Genomic DNA, 20,027 nt, shown 5'->3' with positions numbered 1-20,027 from the left:
GTTGGGGACAATCTAACATGGGGGGTTGCAGCTCGTTACACAGTTTGGGGGCCACTGCTGAGAAGGCACGGCCACCCCCTGGTTTTCAGCCTGGTCTTAGGGACCAAAAGAAGCTGCTGTCCTGTAGACCTCAAAGACCTCGAGGGGAGTGTAGCTTTGCAGGAGGTCGGAGATGTACTGTGGGCCGATTCCATTTAAAGATTTAAAAACAAACAATAAAATCTTAAAATGAATCCTAAAATTGGGGCGCTGGTGGCCTAGCGGTCTAAGCGCCCCAGATACAGAGGCTGCAGTCCTCGTCGCAGGGGTTGCCGGTTCCGATTCCCGGCCGGTCGACCATCTCCTGCATGTCTTCCCCCGCTCTCTCCCCGCATTTCCTGTCTCTCTTCAGCTGTCCTGTGAGAGGCAATGGGGCCAAAAATATAACTTACAAGAATCCTAAAATGAACAGGGAGCCAGTGGAGGGAGGCGAGGATGGGGGTTATGTGCTCTCGCTTGCGGGTGCCAGTTAAAAGCCGAGCAGCAGTATTCTGAACTAGCTGAAGGCGTGCCAGGGAGGCCTGGTTAACGCCGACATAAAGTGCATTGCAATAGTCCAGTCGAGTTGAAATAAAAGCATGTATAACTCTCTCAAAATCATTAAAAGATAAAACCGATTTAATCTTAAACAAAAGCCTCAAGTGATAAAAACAAGATATGTTACCGACTCAACCGATTCCCTTTCATGTATGCCCACTAAACTGCAGAAAAGGGGTTTCTCTACTCTACAGATTTCTGTGTATTTCTTGTATGAATTTTCATGTGTTTCCTAAGATGTTGTTTATGCTTAAATGTCTTCCCACAAACATTACAACTGAATGGTTTCTCTTCTATATGGACTGTCATGTGTGTTTTAACATGTTGTTGCTGAGTAAATCTCTTCCCACAAACATCACAAGGAAAGGCTTTCTCTCCTGTATGGACTGTCATGTGTTTTTTAACATGTTGTTGTTGTGTAAATCTCTTTCCACAAACATCACATCCATACCGTTTCTCTCCTGTATGGGATTTCGTATGGTCTTTGAGTAATTGTTTATGTTTAAATGCCTTTCCACAAATATCACAACTAAAGGGTTTCTCTCCAGTATGGGATATCATGTGTTGCTTGGCATGTTGATGATATTTATACGTCTTCCCACAAACATCACAACCAAACGGTTTCTCTAATGTATGGACTGTCATGTGTTTCTTTAATTGTTGTTGCTGATTAAATCTCTTTCCACAAGCATCACACACAAAGGGTTTCTCTCCTGTATGGATCAGCATGTGTTTCTCAGCTTGATTCCGCTGACTAAATCTCTTTCCACAAATGTCACAACTAAACGGTTTCTCTCCTGTATGGACTCTCATGTGTTTCTTAACATTGTACTTTTGAAAGAAGCTCTTCCCACAAACATCACAACTAAATGGTTTCTCCCCTGTATGTACTCTTGTGTGTTTCATAGCATGGTCTCGCTGTCTAAATCTCTTCCCACAAACATCACAACTAAAGGGTTTCTCCCCCGTATGGATCCTCATATGTACCTCAACATTCTGCTGTCCTCCAAGCATCTTCCCACAGACATCGCAACTAAAGGATTTCTCCTCTGTATGGACCATTTTGTGTTTCTCTGCATTTATTTGTCGTACAAAGCCTTTACCACAAACCTCACAAGTAAAGGGTTTCGCTCTGCAGCTGATTTTTATGGGCTTCTCCTGGCACTTTTGGTCAAATCTTGTAGAGATCTTAGGGATGTAATGAGAATTCTCAGCATCATTCAATCTTGCATCATTCACATTAAGTTCTCGGGAGTTTGAACCTGAATTAAGCTCCCTGGTCTTACTCCAATCATTGTCCACATCTTCAGATTCATGTTCAGAATCTGACAAAGGTTTCTGCCAATCATCATTCTCACAAGTTTTGCAGGCCTTGTTGTCTGTATCTGATTGTAGATGCATATGTTGGTCCAAGCTCATCCCAGGTTTTGATCCTCTACAGTCCACTCCATTGGCCTTTGTTGACATCTAATCGGCTGAGTTGCTGGCTAAAAGCATCACCTCCCTACTGTTTTGCTTGAACAAAGTCGTATGAAATGAGTTCTCTTCACTGTCTTTACATGGATCCAACAAATGATCAGCTACCAACAGCCCTTGAAGTGGTTCTCCATCCTGATTGGTCAAGAGCTCCTCCTGTTTCTTTTCACTGTGTTGGCTCCCCAGGTCCTCCTGCTCCAGACTATGGTTTGACTGAAGGAGAACCTCTTCTTTAACCCGTATTAGCTGCTAGACATCTGCAAGGAACACATAAAGACATTATGGCTATACATAAACCATAATTTGTCCACTATAACGATTGTAGGTCAGATGGAATTGTAATGCTTCCTCAGGAGTTATTGTTCAGTAGAAATGTGGCAAAATATTGTCAAAAATCAAAAAGGATATTAACAAATGGGTCGCTGACAAATAAGCCTCAACAAAGTTTTTTTTTTTTTTAAGTATTTCCAGAATGGTTGCAATGCATATTTTTTTGTCTGGAATAATGTGTTCAAACAAGGCTTGTTTGAACACATTACGTTTTTTTAAGTGTTTAAATTGTTTTCTTTTTTTACCCTTTTCTGAACTTGAACACCCAAAAAATGTCAGGTGGCGCAACCAGATATTTGTCAAAATATATACTTACCTATCATTTATTCTAACTGAAAGTTTTAGGAAGTATACCTTAGAGTGGTTACAGTGCTTTACACATTTTTACTTTGTGAGTCTTTTTTTATTTACAATATATGAGGATTTTTTGCATTCTATTGGCCAGGTATAAAATGTTTTTTTTCAGTTTTAGGTTGGTTGTACCACCTGACATGGAAAGTGTTACCGTCCACCTATAAGTTGATAAAAGCTTTTCTATTATTATTTAAGAGACATCTACAAACCTTTTAACTCAGACATGATAATTAGTTGGGGTCCTCTGAATGATTTAATATGTTGAAGTCCATTATAACTACTTACTTTCAAAATAATAGCTCCATGAGTACGGTGGTGCCACCCTGACATTTGAGAACATGCAAATTACTGGACAAAAGTTTTTAAATAACCTTAGGTGCCTTTAAACTATTGATATTTATGAAATTATGTTTATTTCAAAGCTCTTATATGTAAAATCATGCCATGGTGTTTTAATTTGAATTTATTATTATTATTAAAATATTTTTTTAATAGTATTTTAAGTCAGTTCACTTGCTCGGACGGTTGCGCTACCTGATATTTTCAGGGTTTGAGATACTTAAAAATAAATAAATCTCAATATTTGAATGTACTGAAATTGTATTCAAATAAGCAGGTTTTATAGAATCAATTGATGTATGTCTTAAAAATAACAAATTATTTCAAAAGAAAATAATGGATTCGGACACAAAAATATGCACGTCATGTCAATGACCCGTTTGCAGTATTGTTTTTCTACAGATCATTGACTTGCAAGCTTTGAAAGTTTTCATGCACCAGCATCCCATTCACTACGACAACAAAGTTCAAAATTAAGGCACATTGTGTTTAAAAAAAAAAGTGGTTAAACGCTTTAAATAAATTGGTCCTACCACATACCACGAAGTAAAAATCTACTGTTCATCCCATGTCCCACATTGATACAATTAAATTAAATTAACCTTGCTATAAAAAGACTACCTGTCAAAAAAACCACACTGAGCTTTGGAGCTACATTTGTAATTTACTGTCAGCTAACGTTAGCATTCGCTTGTAGCTCAGGAAAGTTTACCAAACTACATTACAGCGTTATGCTAGCGCAAGTATGCTAATGCTACCACCGTTGTCCCAATAATAAGTACAATATCTTCAGCAGCTAAACGTTTTAGACATTGGTATTGTCGCAAACTCGTATTGACCAACACCATACAGTAATGGTCCCAAAAGCTCAGTGCTTTCTTTACGTTTACACCTTCCAACGAGATGCTACAGAGCGCAACGGGACCAGAACGAGACTCTTAAAGGATTAAATAGTTCCACGACCTGTCCAGGCTGGACATCACCTCATAGCCAACGGCAGATGGATCGGCTCGAGCCCCCCTGCGACCACGAACCGTCGCAAGTGGTTCAGATGAAGGGTTGAGGGATGCATGGATAGCAGAAGCTCAAGCATGGTTGTTTGGATTCTACTTATTTCCGGAGGGGTACGTGGAAACCATCCTTCAAAATAAAAGCTCAAAGGGATCAAATTACCTTTATCTGTTGTCCTGCCAAACAAATGGTTGTTCTTGTAGATCAGGGGTGTCCAGGGTTTTTCAAAGAGGGCCACATTTGATACTGTCAGAATACCTAAGGGCGAGTGGCTCCTACTGAGACTTAGTAATCATAAAAGCTATATATGAACTCTATTTAATAACATTTTTTTTCCTCAATAAATCAGTAACTAGGAAGTCCTCGGTTCTCCACAAGCCACATAAACATTGGCAAACTTTATCTTCTTCTGGAGGAAAATGTTTTTCATTATGGTCGGCCAATGTTGGAAAAATATTCTCATTATTTCTCTATGGCTGGATTTCATCACACTTCTTTTTCATGATGTTTCATGCACTTTTATCATATTAGTTTAGCCTGTACATATTAGCCATGCCTATTTGTTGTTCTTTTGTATTTATAGCTGATTGTTATTATTATTTTTATTTTATTTTTATTTGTAGGTCTTATTCTTATGCCTTGTAACAAAGAGAGCACAGTTTACCTAAGTCAAATTCCCTTATGTGTTCAAGCATACCTGGCCAATAAAGCTGATTCTGATTCTGATTCTGATTCTGATCTTTTAGACTTTTCTGACCAGCAGACAACATTTTTAGAACAAAATAATTATTTTGAACATTTTTTATGCACCAAATTTGGCCTTTCTGTACAATTTCATAATTTTGATCTTGTCTTGTGTCCTATTTGTGTCTTCTGAACTTTTAGTGTTCATCAAGAACATTTTCACATCATGACAAAAACATTAATTTGAAAAAACTGTCAACTTTAAGAGTTATTGTGTTTTCTTCTTTAAGGCCGTCTTGCAGAATTCCCAGTGCTGATGATTCAGAATGTGATCAATTTATTTGCTATAAATACACGTTTTAAGATGGAAGCTTGGGGCCATAAATAATGGACCTTGGGCCGCGATTGGCCCCTGGGCCGTACTTTGGACATGCCTGTTGTAGATGCTCTTCCAGTGAAGAACTCGTAAAATAGTGTTCTGCCCCTCCAATTTTTAAACATAAGAAAAAGGGCTCTCTGGATGGCCCCTCAAATGTATTAAATGTAAGAAAAGAGCCATCTGGATGCCCCTCAAATATATTAAATGTAAAAAAACAAAGGTGCTCTGGATGCCCTAACATTCAGGTAATTGTAAAAAAAGAAAACAAAAAAGTGCCATCTTGGTTTCTCCAATGGATTTTACAAGAATTAGAAAAGGGTGATATGTGCCCGACCCTAATAAAAAACAATTTTCCTCCAGAAAAAGATAAGTTTGCTAATGTTTACATGGCTTGTGGAGAACTGAGGACAACCTAGTTACTGATTTATTGAGGAAAAAAGTATAATAATTGTTATTAAACAGAGATTTCATATATTACTTTATTATTCCTAAAGTCTCAGTAGCAGCCACTGGCCCTGAGGTATTCTGACAACATCAAATGTGGCCCTCTTTGAAAAAAGTTTGGACACCACTGGCTTAGACATTAAATCACCAGATCATGCCAGATGTAAGAGTGAGCTCATGATCTCTTGGTAGAGTCAGTAAGATCTTAGGAGTTGTATTGTTCTTATTGTTCATATGTTTGGAAGAGAGAAAACTTGCTGCTCTGTGTATTACTTAACCCTGGAAGTTGAAAAACAACTGTCAAAAAGCACAGTTATTGAATATTAAGTTACCTAACACAGTGGTTTTTCAACCTTTTTTGAGCCAAGGCACATTTCATACATTAAAACAATCCTGAGTCACACCACCAACCAGAAGTGTTACAAAATGACACATTAGTCTCTCAATATATGGATCTATTTATCTGAGAGAGGGACTTTGGCTACTTCTTAACTGTGTCAGGGTGAAGCATCTTATTTACAATAGCTTTTGCAGGTATTATTATGTCTCTGCCACAATGTGTGGCTTTTTTGATTTGGCTAAGAGTTCAGCTATGAAGTAACTAGCTTTGAGAGCTCTCGCAGACACCGAAGTAGTTTTTCTCATTTAAGTTGCCTTTTCAACCACCCCATATTACACATTTTCATCCGGTTAGAATTTTGTCCAGGACCCAGTTGGAGTTTTTTATTTTTCCTATTTGAATATTATCCATCGCTGTTGTACGCCTACGTCTTGTCACATACACCCTCACGCACATCATTAATTCTATTGTCTTAAATTAACAAGGTCATTAGTGTGCTTCATTGCCACCCAGGTGGCGGGTTAGCGCAGGTCAGTACATGGACAAGTATTTAATCATTAATAATATTTTTTGGACTATTAAGTGGAAATTTGATAATGTCCCACGGCACACCTTACGATCTGTCACGGCCACACTAGTGTGCCACAGCACAGTGGTTTGAAATCACTGCTTAACACATATCAATGGCAATTTACATTTTTTGTCATTATTATGCAAAAACATGGCAACAGAAAACAAATCTTTAGACAAGTAGGTTTTTAGTGATCAACTTTTTTTACCATTTTTATTTCTACTGTATCTTGTCCTGTATATGAACAAGAGCTGTATGGAGCTGTGCTATTGAAAGGCATTCAAGCTCATTCAAGAGCTCACCAGCTTTGCATCCAATATAACATTACTTTCCAATATTACATATGAGTCTTGGGCAGTTTGACTGATAAGATGATACAACAAGACTGACACCTTAGTTTTCTTTGCATGGATCCTCTGTTTCCTTGACACATTTTGGTAGTGAAAATCTCTTCCCCACTACTTCAGCCATACAGGTTTTCTTCTGTCTGGATTTGCATGCGTCTCTTGATACCTTGTTCAATCAAAATGTTATTCCAGCAAAGCAAGGACAACAACTTTAAGGTTTCTTTCCACTTTGGAATCTCAAATGTCTTTCATTTGAATTTCTTACCACAAACATTACAACTACAGGGTTTCACTCCCTTATGGACCCCCTTGGAAATCTCCTGTATGGATTGTCATGTGTCTTTTAAAACTTTGTTGATATTTAAATTCCTTTCCACAAATGTTACAATTAAAGGGTTTCTCACCAGTATGGACTGTCATGTGTTTCTTAAGATGTTGTGGTTGAGTAAATTTCTTCCCACAAACATCACAACTGTAGGGTTTCTCTCCAGTATGCAATCTCATATGTACCTTGACATTCAGTTGTTGAGAGAATCTCTTACCGCAAACACCACAATCAAAGGGCTTCTCTCCTGTGTGAGATTTCATGTGTTTCTTAACATCTTGTTGATGTTTAAATGTCCTCCCACAAACATCACAACCAAATGGTTTCTCTTCTGTATGAACTGCTGCGTGTTTCTTAAGATGTTGTGGTTGTGTAAATTTCTTTCCACAAACATCACAACCGTAAGGTTTCTCTCCTGAATGGGATCTCATGTGGCACTCAACGTGTGGTTGTCGTGTAAATCTCTTCCCACAAACATCACAACTATATGGTTTCTCCCCTGTATGGACTGTCATGTGTTCCTTAACATGATGGTGTTGGGAAAATCTCTTCCCACAAACATCACAACTATAGGGTTTCTCCCCAGTATGGACTCTCATGTGTTTCTTCATGTATGGTCGCTTGTTAAATCTCTTCCCACACATTACAACTAAAGGGCATCTCCCCTGTATGAACTGCGATATGTTCCTCAATATTCTGTTGAGGTCCAAGCACATTTCTACAAACATCACAACTTAAGTGTTTCTCTGCATTTTTTTGTTGGACAAAGGTCTTTCCACAAACCTCACAAGTAATAGGTTTTACTTTGTTAATGTCTCTCCTGGATCTATGTTGGCTCTTCAGACATTTTTGTTCAAGTCTTGAACAAATCTTAGGGAAGCAACAAGAGTTCTTAACATCGTTTGATTTTGTATTGTTTACATTAAGCTCATGAGTGTTTGAACTTGAATTAGGTGTGCTTGTTTTCCTCCAACCATTGTCCAAGTCTTCAGCTTCATGTTCAGAATCTGACAAAGGTTTCTGCCAATCTTCAGTCTCACATGTTTTGCAGGCCTTGTTGTCTGTCTCTGGCTGTAGATGGATAAGTGGATCCAAGTTCCTATCGGCTTCCGATCCTCTACAGTTCTCTCCATTGGCTTTTGTTGCCATATTTGGTTGAGATGCTGGCTGAAAGAGTCACCACTCCGCTCCCTACTGTTTTGCTTGAAAAAGGTGCTTGCAATTAATTTTCTCTTCATTGTCATCACTCTTCACAAGTCCAAAGGAGCACATTATCAGTTACCTACAGTCCTTGAAGTGGTTCTCCCTCCTTATTGGTCAAGAGCACCTCCTGTTTTACTCCCTGGGTACTCCTGCTACAGACTGATTTGACTCGTGTTTCATCCTTATTAGCTTCTAGACATCTGCAAGAAACAAACAAATACATTAATGCAATACCATATTATAATAATGATGTCTGGGACCTTTAATTGCTTGCATAAGTCTTGTTCAGCACTCTTTACATACTTTCTTACTTTTGTTACTGTTTTGGGTGTTTAATGGGTAGCAATACATACAACACACATTTCAAAAGAATGTTCGTGTGATTTTATACATTACAAAGGTTGTTTTATGACTGCATTATAATCGTGATGATTGCAAAACCATGTTTGATTACTCAGGCTAAAACATTTTCATGACTTTTGGAGTACTTTCAATGCATTGAGGACAAAACCGTGTCAGATGTTGTGTGCTAAGCTCGGCTGCTTGCAGTGATCAAGTGCCTGAGATTTGTCCCCATAATTCTTGTAATACCATCAGGGTTTTTTAATGAATGTTGCCTATATTACCTTTTGTTGTCTTTATCTCTAAAAGACGCTTGACATCTTAATGCATGCTTTTATCACCACCATATTGATTATTGTAACTCCCTTTTAACTGGTTTGCCCAAAAAGTCACTGGAAAAACTGCAACTCATTCAGAATGCTGCTGCCAGAGTTTTGGTAACCTGGTTATTTTAGAATTGATTTTAAAGTACTTTACTTGTTTTTAAAGCTCTTAACAGCCTTGCTCCTCCATACACCACTGATCCCCGTCATTTTGTGTTCCACCAGGATCACTGAGGACCTCGATTGCTTCCCATTTAAATGTTCCTCACGTGTCCCTCTGAAAGTGCCGGCCAGAGAGCCTTTTTATGACATTAAAAGGCAAGGTCCTTGGGTGTTTTTAAAAGTAAAATAAAGACATACCTTTTTATTCTGTCTTTTAACATGGAGTAACTTCTTTTTAGCACTGGACTACATTATTACCATTATGGTCATTGTTTTAGCATCATTTTTATTCTATGTTCTTTTTATTACTTTATTTTATTCCTCTGGTATTTATTTTATTAACTTATTTATTTGTTTAATTTATTTTTTATTAAGTACTTCATTTCACATCCCTCTATCTTGTTCTAGTCTTGTATCATTTTATCTGTGGCTGTGGTTTTCTGTCTCTGATCTTTTGTGAGGCACTTTGGGCTTCATGCTTGAATGTGTGAAAGGTGCTATGTAAACAAAAATGAGTTAAGTTGTCAATGTTGATAAGCCTGTCTCCAAACTGCAGCCAAGTATTACAAAAGTACCTTACAGATCTCAATAACACAAAGAATTAGCTTGAAGGCTAAGCTAGAGGGGGCTAAGCAAATTGCAGGACAGCATTTTTCCACTCACACAACAAATACACAAAAACAAAAGTTAAATCTTTCACCTTCACTCCAACCTACAAGAAAAACCACAACAGTCCCAAAAAATGTGTTTTTCTTTTTCTTTCGGTGGCCCTGAGAGCTCACAGCAATGCAACTAAAAGCTGGGGTTGGTAATCAGATTTAGATACATTTTTGTCATACTGGTTAAAATGATCTTTATGTCCTGATGGCAATCTATACATAATGTGTTCCTTAAAAAGAGCCAAAAAAAGCTGCTATCTACAGCCGGAGTAAACCTGGGAAAACACCAACCAATCACCGTTATTGGGTCCCAAATTTTTAAACCAATCAAATCCCGTCCTGCCATTCTGCCCGCCTCCTGCGCGTACATTTCCCCGGCGTGTACGATGAGGTGCTTTGCTCAGGACTGTAGTCCGGATCAGAGTCTAAAAAGCTCTCACCACGGGGGCTCTGACAAGCAGAAGATTGAATGACATTTAGTAAGTCCTACAGAAAATGTATATTTATATGTACATATACATATACGAGATGACGAGCTGATTCGTGTACACATTGATCTTTAATAACCGGTCACTGTCGGCCGTGATCACTCCAACCAACAAAGCACGTTTCTCTCCTGTTGCATGCTGTAGCAGCTAGTTGGAAGCTAGAAAATACGGTGGCCCTGAGAGCTCACAGCACTGCAACTTAAGAAAACACATGCAAAAAGACAAAACACAAGCAAATTAAGAAAATATCAATTTGACAACACATGCGCAGCCTTAAGAAAACGCGCTGCAAAGACCACAACACAACAGAAGTGTTTCCAGAGGACACTTAAAAGTGATGCACACATACGGACATGCTTGTGGTTTAACAGCAGATCACTGCAATCGGCTGAATCATGCGATCACATTGTTAAAATAAATAACAAACACTTACTTTTTTATCTCATTTTCCAAAGAGAACCTTAATAGCGCTGTGACTCAAAATCCGCGTCAACAACAAGCGTGTCCGGACGTGTGCATCACTTTTAAGTGTCCTCTTGAAACACTTCTGTTGTGTTGTGGTCTTTGCAGCACGTTTTCTTAAGGCTGCGCATCTGTTGTCAAACTGATGGAGATGTTTTCTTCATTTGCTTGTGTTTTGTCTTTTTGCATGTGTTTTCTTAAGTTGCAGTGCTGTGAGCTCTCAGGGCCACCGTATTTTCTAGCTTCCAACTAGCTGCTACAGTATGCAACAGGAGAGAAACGATACCCTTTAGTAGCCTTACCACATGTCCAGGGTGGACCCCGCCTCACGCCTAATGACAGATGAGATAGACTCCAAGCCCCTGCGACCCCGAATGGTACAAGCAGTGTAAATGAAGGAGAGATGGATGAGTAAAAAGCATGGTAAAAAGATGTGCACAGCACGCGTCTGGGAAACCTACCAGCATTTTCTCCCACACGGACTTCCGGTATGAACGTTGAAAATCTGCCTTCAAAATAAAAGCTCAACTCTATCGCAGCAGTAAACGGAAACAATAGATTAACAACTGAACACACATTATCAGTGAATATCATGGTGAACATGCAGTTTTGACATCTTTGTTGTTTTTTTAACGGTCATTTTACAATTTTATAAAATGGTGTGATAAGTGTGCAGACACTGATAGGTCTTGTAAACTGCACCGGGCTTCACGGAAAACAGAGTAATATCTACTGTCTAAAGGTGGTGTAGTGTCTGTTTACTGTTCATTTTTTAAATTGTGTTTTATTAACCTTCCTGTTATGTTCAGGCACTCCTCTTTGATCATGACAGTGAAAGAGAGGAGGGTGTGTCTGAAGATGAAGACCATCTTGTGGTCAATTCTGAGTCTGATGATTCTGATTATGAACCAAATGAGGAAACAGATATTCATATTCCTCCAAGCAGACATTCACATCCAAAATGGGGAAATACAGCGATCTTCATCCCCAAATATATGTCAGGCAAAACTGTCTACAGAAAACATTATAAAGACAGAGCCACTAGGATAGCAGGGACTCGTGTAACAGACATCAAGTCAGCTTTTGAGCAGGTCATGATAAATAGTAAATGGTAAATGGACTTGTACTCATATATCTCTTTTCCAGTCTTCTGACCACTCAAAGCTCTTTTACATTACTCGCTCACCCAATGATGGTAGAGGTTGCTTTCGTAAGGGACCATCAGTATTAGCTAATCTTATTCTAGACTTTCATACAACGCTGAACAACTGAGGGAGCAGTTTGGGGTTCAGTGACTTGCCCAAAGACACTTGGGAATTTGACTGCAGGAGCTGAGATTGAAAAGAGACAAGCTGTCAGCCATTAGAACTGTGAGGGACAAGTGGATAGAGTAACTTCCACTACTCTATAAACCAGGCCCTAATGTCACAGTGGAGGAAAGGCTAGAGGCATTCAGAGGTTCCTTCCATTTTAGGCAATATATACCTTCCAAGCCAGCTAAATACAGCATCAAAACCTGGGCAGCATGTGACGGAAGAGGTGTCTCCTGTTAATTTATCAACATCACTACATAAAAAAAATTAATAAAAATCCAAATGAAATAAACTAAAATCTGTGTCATGTAAAACTATTGTATTTATATTTAGGTCTTTCAAATGTACATTAAAAAAGCTTTAACATGAATTGTCATGAAAATTAGTGAATTATCCTCATGGAACCATGATCTGTGAGAGTTAAAGAACACCACTGCACTAAATATTGATTTAAATGGTTAGTAATGGAGTTAATAATGAGATCAAAAAATGTTTATTGGGATTTTTTTGAGTTCTGAAACTTCTGGATAATTAAACATGCCCCAGGTCAAGTTGACCCACGAACATTATTGCTGTCCCTAAGAAACACGCATAACAGGAGGGTTAACCACCACCATGAATGGAGTAGCAACAGAGAATAGAAAGAAGATGTCTTAGTCGTAGCTACTTCTATTACCTTCTCCAGGATAGAAAAATTATGTGTTCAAGTGTTTTTTTTTAACCTTTTATCTGATACATCAATGCTGTAACCGGATTTATGAAAATATAACACCTTTTTGTCCATTGATACTGTATTACTTTGTATTATCTGGCATTTCTGATATATAAATTCAATAGACCAACTTTCACCAACATGTCACTATCATACTACACTTGCATTTTCAAGGATTAACACCAATACAGATGATCCCAGTTCAAAATGACATTGAGGGGAAAAATAATTTTGCTGAGTTCAACAACCTGTTCAACCTCTATCTGTATCAACTGCTACAGATACTACTACTGACTCAAATCAAACTACCCCATTTGATTTTGCAGTATTTTCAGACACAGCAAACATTTCTAGACAGAGCTTTCACTAAGAAAAGTGCTTTCGTTTGACTTTGAGAAAATTAGCTAAAGGCGGACAGTAGGACACGCTAGTGTTCCAAGTGACTAGTTTGGGGCCTCCAGCCTGCGGAGAGAACAGCAACAGATGACTAAACAAAGAGTCATTTTCAATTCTAGTCAGGTTTTGTTGTTGTTCTATTTCCGTCTGTGCTCTCTTTTTCTGTTCTTCAAGTGGATTCATTCCTTCCTGATGTTGGCAGTAGCATTGGAGCATTATTGATCGTCTGCAGACGCATGTCAGGTAGATTAAACAACCTGACCCCAGCTTGGTCCCTTAGCATCCATTCAAGAATAATAGACAGGCGCGCATTACTGATTCGTATATATTGAGATGCAGCTTAAAAAGTGACATTAAATGACAGTTTTGAAACATAGAGATACAAGGGCATAAATAACAAATTCTTTGAAGCATCCTGGAGAAGTCTCCTTTCCTCTTCACCCTCTACACTACAGACTTCAACTACAACACAGAGTCCTGCCACCTTCAGAAGTTTTCAGATGACTCTGCTGTAGTTGGATGCATCAGGAAGGGTTAGGAGGCTGAGTACAGTGCTGTGGTGGGCAAAGACCAAGGATTGTGGATCTTAGGGGGGGCAACACACCAGTGACTCCTGTTTCTATCCAGGGGGTCAGTGTGGACATTGGGGAAGACTACAAGTACCTGGGGTGCACTTGGACAAAAAAACTGCACTGGGGCAGGAACACCGAAGTCATCTACAAGAGGCTGTGGTCCAGTTAGGTACCCAGAGGATAGAAACAGCTGCCTCCAGGCATTTTTCCATCAACACATCTAAGCTGTAGACACCTTACTCCTTTTCATTTCTGATTTCATTCTTTCTTTTTCTCTTTGTTTGCGTGGCACTGGTTACTAAAACCAGACTTTCACTCTCTACAGAATCAACCTGGCAGGACAGCAGCTGTGTACCTTTCCACTACTGGTCACCAAAATCAGCAAAAACACGCCTGCCAAAAGAGCCATCGATTTCTGCCACAGCCCTGAGCTACGTTAAGCTCAGTCCCAGATCACAGTTCAACAGCTCAGAGGCTGTGTGGAGCTGTCTCTGGTTTCTCTTTTACAGCAATTGGGGGGCCTCATGCCAGCTGGCCTGCAGGAAGCTTTTTACCCAGATACTCCATCAAGGTGCGATGTGGTAATTAGACAGGGTTAATGCCAAGTCATTCCACAGGTGGCTTTTTATTATTGGATAGGTATATTATGAAGAGTCTCCCACCGGAAAAATGAATAGATTCAGGTATTCTTTTCTTGGGTTGGCAGACAGGACTGTGTGCTCTTTCAGCAGTGCATTTCTGAGCATATTTTCCCTATTTGAAGAAGTCAGTTCATTTATCTCTCACCGTCAGCGTCGCACATCCTTGGCCTGACTCATTGTTGTGCTTGGGACAGTAATCACTCAGGAGAGGCCATGGATTACTCAGACAAGAGAGTAGAGAGAGCTGATCTCAAATGCAATCTATCTGATATTGGCTCCTGCTTGATGAAAGGGGGAGACCTGCAGCATGAAAATCAATCCCAGAAGGTCAGGAGTTCCTGTTTGAGAAACAGCTTTTAATTGAGGCAACCATGTTACAAGGAATCATCAAATGTCTGTGATGGACTGACGTACTGTCAGTCCATCACAGACATTTGATAGGTATATTTTAAACAGACTTTTTACAAGATAACTTAAAAAACAGCTTTAATTTATTTACTTGGAATGTTTAATAAAATGTGAGAATTTGCAATAAAATATGTTTTTAAAATAGTGATGGGCATTTCAAGCCAAAATACTTGTCGATAATCACTGGCATTAATTCAGCGATTATTCGCAATCGAGCTCTCGAACAGTCCATTTATGTGGCAGCGAACCAGCACCGGGACGAGGAGCCGCTAGTAGCGGTCACTGGCAGCATCTGTTTTGAGCCTTATGCCAGTGTGCACCGTGGCTTGTATGTTTACATTTTACGGCCATGCTCAGTCTCTGCAGTTTTCTCGGTTTCTGAATCTCACAGCACTACACGCGAATTTCCAGCGACTGTTGCAAATGTTTTTCTTCTTCTTTTGCTATCTAACGAAGTCAACATTCTTCTCCTCCTGTTTTACTTGATGTGGTTCGTAAACAGCTATAAAGGTGACATATCATGCAAAATCGACTTTTTAATGGTTCTCTACCTGGCATGTCTACAAACCCCCCAAAAATGAAAAAATCCATTCTGCCCCTGTTCTGATTTCTCCACCTTTCTGTAAATGTGTGCTGAAACGAGCCGTTTCAGTTTTCAGTCTTTTTCATACATCATAACGACATCCGGTCTGTAACAGAAGTCAGAGCTCGGAGCTTGTTCAGCCCATAGACTGTATAAAATACAACTCAACTCCTCCGTTTTTCATTACCTTCACACGTGTGCTAACAAGGAGCTTAGGAGGGAGGCATGCTAGTTGTAGGCTGCATGCTACTCCCCACGTCTGCAGATTTGAAGATCTAGTGGATGATTTTTATTTTTCATGGAAAAGTGCTAGTGCTAGTTAGCATAGCCACATAGCTACATATTCGTAGCTGTGTACCAAGACACACGTCGACATACTGACAAATAAAACAGCAAGAAACACAAAATCTGTGACCAATCATTCAGAAAGGTCCTGCTGCAGGTGCCTCTCCATCAGGATCAGATTCTGGATCAAATTCAGAGGGTTGAAGTAACGTGGGTCTGTGAGCAGCCGTGTATATTCAGCCAACGTGTAAACATTAGATCAACGTGCTGGACAGCCAAGGCCACATCCACTTCCTGAGGGGGCGTGATCAGAGAGCTCATTCTCATTTAAAGGCACAGACACAGAAAACAGCCTGTTCTGAGCAGGGCTGAAAAAGAGGGGTTTACAGGCATGCCAAAATCTGATTTCAAAGTGTTGTTTTGAGCATAAACTTTAAAGACATGTTTTGGGGACCTCTTAGACCAATATATATTGATGAAAAAGAGCATGATATGTCACCTTTAAGACCCTCTTCAGTCACCGTTTGGCGGGAATAATGTATTACAACCAGCCACCGGTGAAAACGATGAAAACTTTTACTTTTTAAATGAGAGAATATTTACATTAACTCTTCAATATTTAATAAGTGAAGGAATATTCGAGCATTCAAAAATCATGCCCTATCCCTAATTTAAAATCCAACAGAGGAGACTGGTTGGGCAAGCAGTTACAAACATATTTCCTCCCACCTCCCAAAAGAGAACGGCAACAGTCATAAATCAACATCTGAGCAGAATGTTTACTTTAATCCAACTTTTATGTTTTGGAAGCAGTATATTGTATTTTGCTCCCCAGTTTAAAATGTAATAGTTTCTGATAAGCTCTGTGAAACCAGGCAGGGATGAACAATAAAACAAACCCAATATGACTGCACAGAAGTAGGGGAGAACGGGGTTGGTAGTCCCATGGGTTGGTTGGCACACTCGTATATCTCGCCACCAGAGGGCGCTGTCTCACAAATTGGGGCATGGAAATTTCCAGAATTAGGATCAGAGCTCATCTACATAGTCTTCTCTGGAGTAAGACAGCTGAACTTGAGGCGAGAGGACTTGGTCGTCACATTCTCTTAGGGGTTAGTTGTTACATGTGACAACCAACCCCTATGTTGGCAAAATCATGCATGGTGAAATGAGTTGGAGTGTGCAGACCCTACATTTGCCATCACTGTAACTCAGACAGTGACTGCATGTAGCCTAGTTGAGTAGGCCATTATTGTTCCGCCTATTTGTTTTTTTCTTTTGTTGTTATATAGGCTGGCCTAAAATGTGTTTTCCTGTTCCTTGCTCATTCTTTGTTAAAATCCATGAAGGTATTTAGGGCTATCACTTGTCATTGCAATTCAACTTTCAAATTTAGTTCTGCCTTCTTGCCTTTTTTAAAATTTTTCTCATTGAAACACCATTGTGACAACCAACCCCATAGTGGTGACAACCATCCCTGTGATAGGATTGGTTGTCACAATGTGTCAGATGTCTTTGATAGTTAATTGCCTCTTTGTTACAATGAGTTGGAAAATGAGAGGGATACACATTTCAAGCCAACACCTTAAGCTTCAATTTAATTTAGGAATGACTATTGAAGATGTTTTGATGATGAGCAATCATCAAAACAGTAAAAGTGTGACAACCAACCCCGTTCTCCCCTACTGAAGGTATGTCATTATTTTTTCGCCAAACTTAAGTGTGACCTCACACAGTCTTGCTGATCGCAGTGGTGATTGAACGATACATTGATAACGCAACAGCTCAGGATGCGCGTTTGAGCATGCCACTGCAAACAGGGATTGATGATCAGCCACAAAACCTGCCAATAGCATGCAGAGCAGAGAATGGGCCCTTCCTGCCCATGTGCTGCAAGCTGGTGTGAAAATATAAGCATCAGAATTGTAATAGATGCACTTTTAGATGTATTAACTTACTCTATTGGACAGAAACATGCACATATAAGTGAATGTATGTCTATGTTTAGGAAACTTTAGGTCAGGTAACGCACATTATTTCGAAGATTAATACAGCATGGCTATTTGGGGAGATATGACAGGAAATGAGTGCTGTTTGTTTCCTGTTGTGAGTGAGTTATTTAGTTGAGCATCATTATCTTGAAATTAAGCCCCATGGCAACAAGCAAGATGACACACTCTGCTATCATTAAGATTTCCCAGATCTTTGAGGTGAAGTAAATCAGGTGAACTCATCAGACTTGAAAAGAGCTGGTGGGGGGAAAACATTAACAATGCAGGTCTTGGGACCAAATTTCAGATTCCCTCGCAAGGATAAAGCTTCATTTTATTCCTTACTCACAAAGCACTCTAGCAGAGCTGAAGGGTAGGCTGTGGGTGAAGGTTTGTCTTATCCAAGCTTGACATGAACTGCTCTCCTGAAAGACCCTGATGTGACTGACACCTTTCTCCTCTTTGTCTTTGCCACTCCAATTAGCGCAGTGACAGGTTGTGGAGAAAAGAGACAATCAATTACCATCCCCTTTCCGCTGTGCCTTCATTTCACTCTGTCTCTTGCCACTTCCTTTCTTTTGCTTTTAATTTATAGTCTCTTCTTTTGTTTTTAAACCCCTTTTCCATTCATACCTTGTCTGGGTTCTCATTGTCTCCTCAAAACACATCCTCTCAATCTCTCCCCATCATTCTCTGTGCTCTGTTTCACTGCAGCGTGTCTACAGTAAGGGTGATGCAGAGAACAGAAGAGGAACATGTTATTCAGACTGAGGTATCCTCCTGCTGTTTCTCTCTCACTCTCTCTCTCTCTCTCTCTCTCCAAGGCAAAATTAATGCCAAGCATAACACTGATGTTTCTCTTTCACTGTCAAGAGCAGTAAACTCATTGAAGTCACACAAATGTTGCACAGTCCTGTGTAGAATTCTCTTTACTTCTTCAGGAGGCAAACTAATGCATCTCTAAGCCCCTCTTAATATACTCATGTATTAGTCAGAGACTAGAGTCAAATGTCTCTAAAAAAATATGCTTCCTTGATTATTTAAAACACTGATGTCACTGCAGTTTCGGGTGGGTCTTCTTGTCTTGGACGTGTAATGGTGTAAGATTGCCACCTGCTGGTAATGACCGCCACTTTCCCTGGTGTCCTTGATCAAGCCACTTCAAAAGGTACTTTAAACAATCCACCATCATCACATTTAGTGCTACAAAAGTCCCCATAAAGAATTTCATTCTGTTAAGTGGAAACTATTGACCATGAGGATCCTAGTGAATTGCTCCAAAATGTCTTTGTTGCCTAAGATTTCAGGCACAGTTTTAAACTTTAAATTGCTTTAGATGAAAACGTTTCACAGCTAAGTATCATTAAAGTTAGTGAACAAGCCATCTTTCATAAGTCCATGTTTCTGACTCTGTGTCCATGACTAATTAAGGCTGTAATACAGTGGAAAGTCTACATTACATTCTATAACTAAAAGCAACAGAATGAAACCAGTTAAACTGTGTGTTATTGGAGTCTAGTATACAATCATTCAACCAAAATGAAAAAAAATACAATATATATATATATATATTATATATATATATATATATATTATATATAATCTCTTTGTAATAGCATAGGGGAGAACGGGGTTGGTTGGCACGCTTGTTACATCTCGCCACCAGAGGACATTTCCAGAATTAGGATCAGAGCTCACCTACATAATCTTCTCTGGAGTACAACATCTGAACTTGAGGTGAGATGACTTTTTGTGTTTTTCATGTCAAATTGTAAATATTCAGCTCCTCAGTATTTTTCTTCTAGGCTTTTAAACGATGGGTTTATAACAAAACAAGTGTTACTCTTACAAAGTGTGAGGGGAAAGCTATAGTTTAGATTTTTATTAGCTAGCTGACTAGTTTTAAAATGGTTGTTAGCCTTGATGCTAGCAAAAAATTCCAGTTGGGGTTGGTCGTCACATTCTCTTTGGGATTGGTTGTCACATGTAACAACCAACCCCTATGCATGGTGAAATGAGTTGGAGTGCGCAGACCCTACATTTGCCATCAATGTAACTCAGACAGTGACTGCATGTAGCCTAGTTGAGTCGGCCATTATTGTTAGGCCTATTTGTTTTGTTCTTTATGTCGTTATATAGGCTGGTCTAAAGATGTGTTTTTCATGTTCCTTGCTCATTTTATGTTAAAATGCATTAAGTTATGTAGGCCTATCACTTGTCAGTGCAATTAAACTTTCAAATTTAGTTCTGCCTTCTTGCCTTTTCAAAAATATTTTTCCAATTGAAATACCATTGTGATAACCATCCCCAT

General features: G+C 39.3%; 2 protein-coding genes across 8 annotated transcripts; both read right to left on the bottom strand.

The window, feature by feature from the left end:
* Window positions 1-381: 381 nt before the first annotated feature.
* Window positions 382-4,183, bottom strand: LOC117825448 (zinc finger protein OZF-like). Of its 2 annotated transcripts, none has more exons than XM_034701303.1 (2): window positions 4,059-4,183; window positions 382-2,309 (listed from the first exon to the last, which is right to left on the bottom strand). In XM_034701303.1, exon 2 carries the CDS (start codon window positions 2,041-2,043, stop codon window positions 760-762), a length of 1,284 nt encoding a protein of 427 aa, XP_034557194.1. In that variant the 5' UTR covers window positions 2,044-2,309; window positions 4,059-4,183; the 3' UTR covers window positions 382-759. The 2 variants fall into 2 exon arrangements, 1 of the variants encoding a protein (XP_034557194.1); XR_004633846.1 differs by having other exon boundaries at window positions 1,633-2,309; window positions 4,039-4,178.
* A 2,440-nt stretch (window positions 4,184-6,623) lies between these two features.
* Window positions 6,624-11,353, bottom strand: LOC117825449 (zinc finger protein 83-like). 6 transcript variants are annotated; one of them, XM_034701304.1, is made up of 3 exons: window positions 11,277-11,295; window positions 11,118-11,177; window positions 6,624-8,579 (listed from the first exon to the last, which is right to left on the bottom strand). In XM_034701304.1, exon 3 carries the CDS (start codon window positions 7,902-7,904, stop codon window positions 7,149-7,151), a length of 756 nt encoding a protein of 251 aa, XP_034557195.1. In that variant the 5' UTR covers window positions 7,905-8,579; window positions 11,118-11,177; window positions 11,277-11,295; the 3' UTR covers window positions 6,624-7,148. The 6 variants fall into 6 exon arrangements, with proteins under 6 accessions (XP_034557195.1, XP_034557199.1, XP_034557200.1 ...); XM_034701308.1 differs by lacking the exon at window positions 11,277-11,295 and having other exon boundaries at window positions 6,624-8,378; window positions 8,459-8,579; window positions 11,118-11,269; XM_034701309.1 differs by lacking the exon at window positions 11,277-11,295 and having other exon boundaries at window positions 6,624-8,378; window positions 8,463-8,579; window positions 11,118-11,269.
* Window positions 11,354-20,027: the final 8,674 nt, after the last annotated feature.

The sequence above is a fragment of the Notolabrus celidotus genome, chromosome 14, assembly GCF_009762535.1.
Source record: "Notolabrus celidotus isolate fNotCel1 chromosome 14, fNotCel1.pri, whole genome shotgun sequence".
In the NCBI taxonomy this organism is placed as follows: Eukaryota; Metazoa; Chordata; class Actinopteri; order Labriformes; family Labridae; genus Notolabrus; species Notolabrus celidotus.
Note: the sequence above shows the minus strand (reverse complement) of the source record. Positions and strands in the feature narration are given on the sequence as shown.

Bases quoted from the DNA above. Each gene is read 5' to 3' on its own strand.
- LOC117825449 (XM_034701305.1), bottom strand. From the start codon at position 7,904: ATGTTTGTAGAAATGTGCTTGGACCTCAACAGAATATTGAGGAACATA.
- LOC117825448 (XM_034701303.1), bottom strand. From the start codon at position 2,043: ATGTCAACAAAGGCCAATGGAGTGGACTGTAGAGGATCAAAACCTGGG.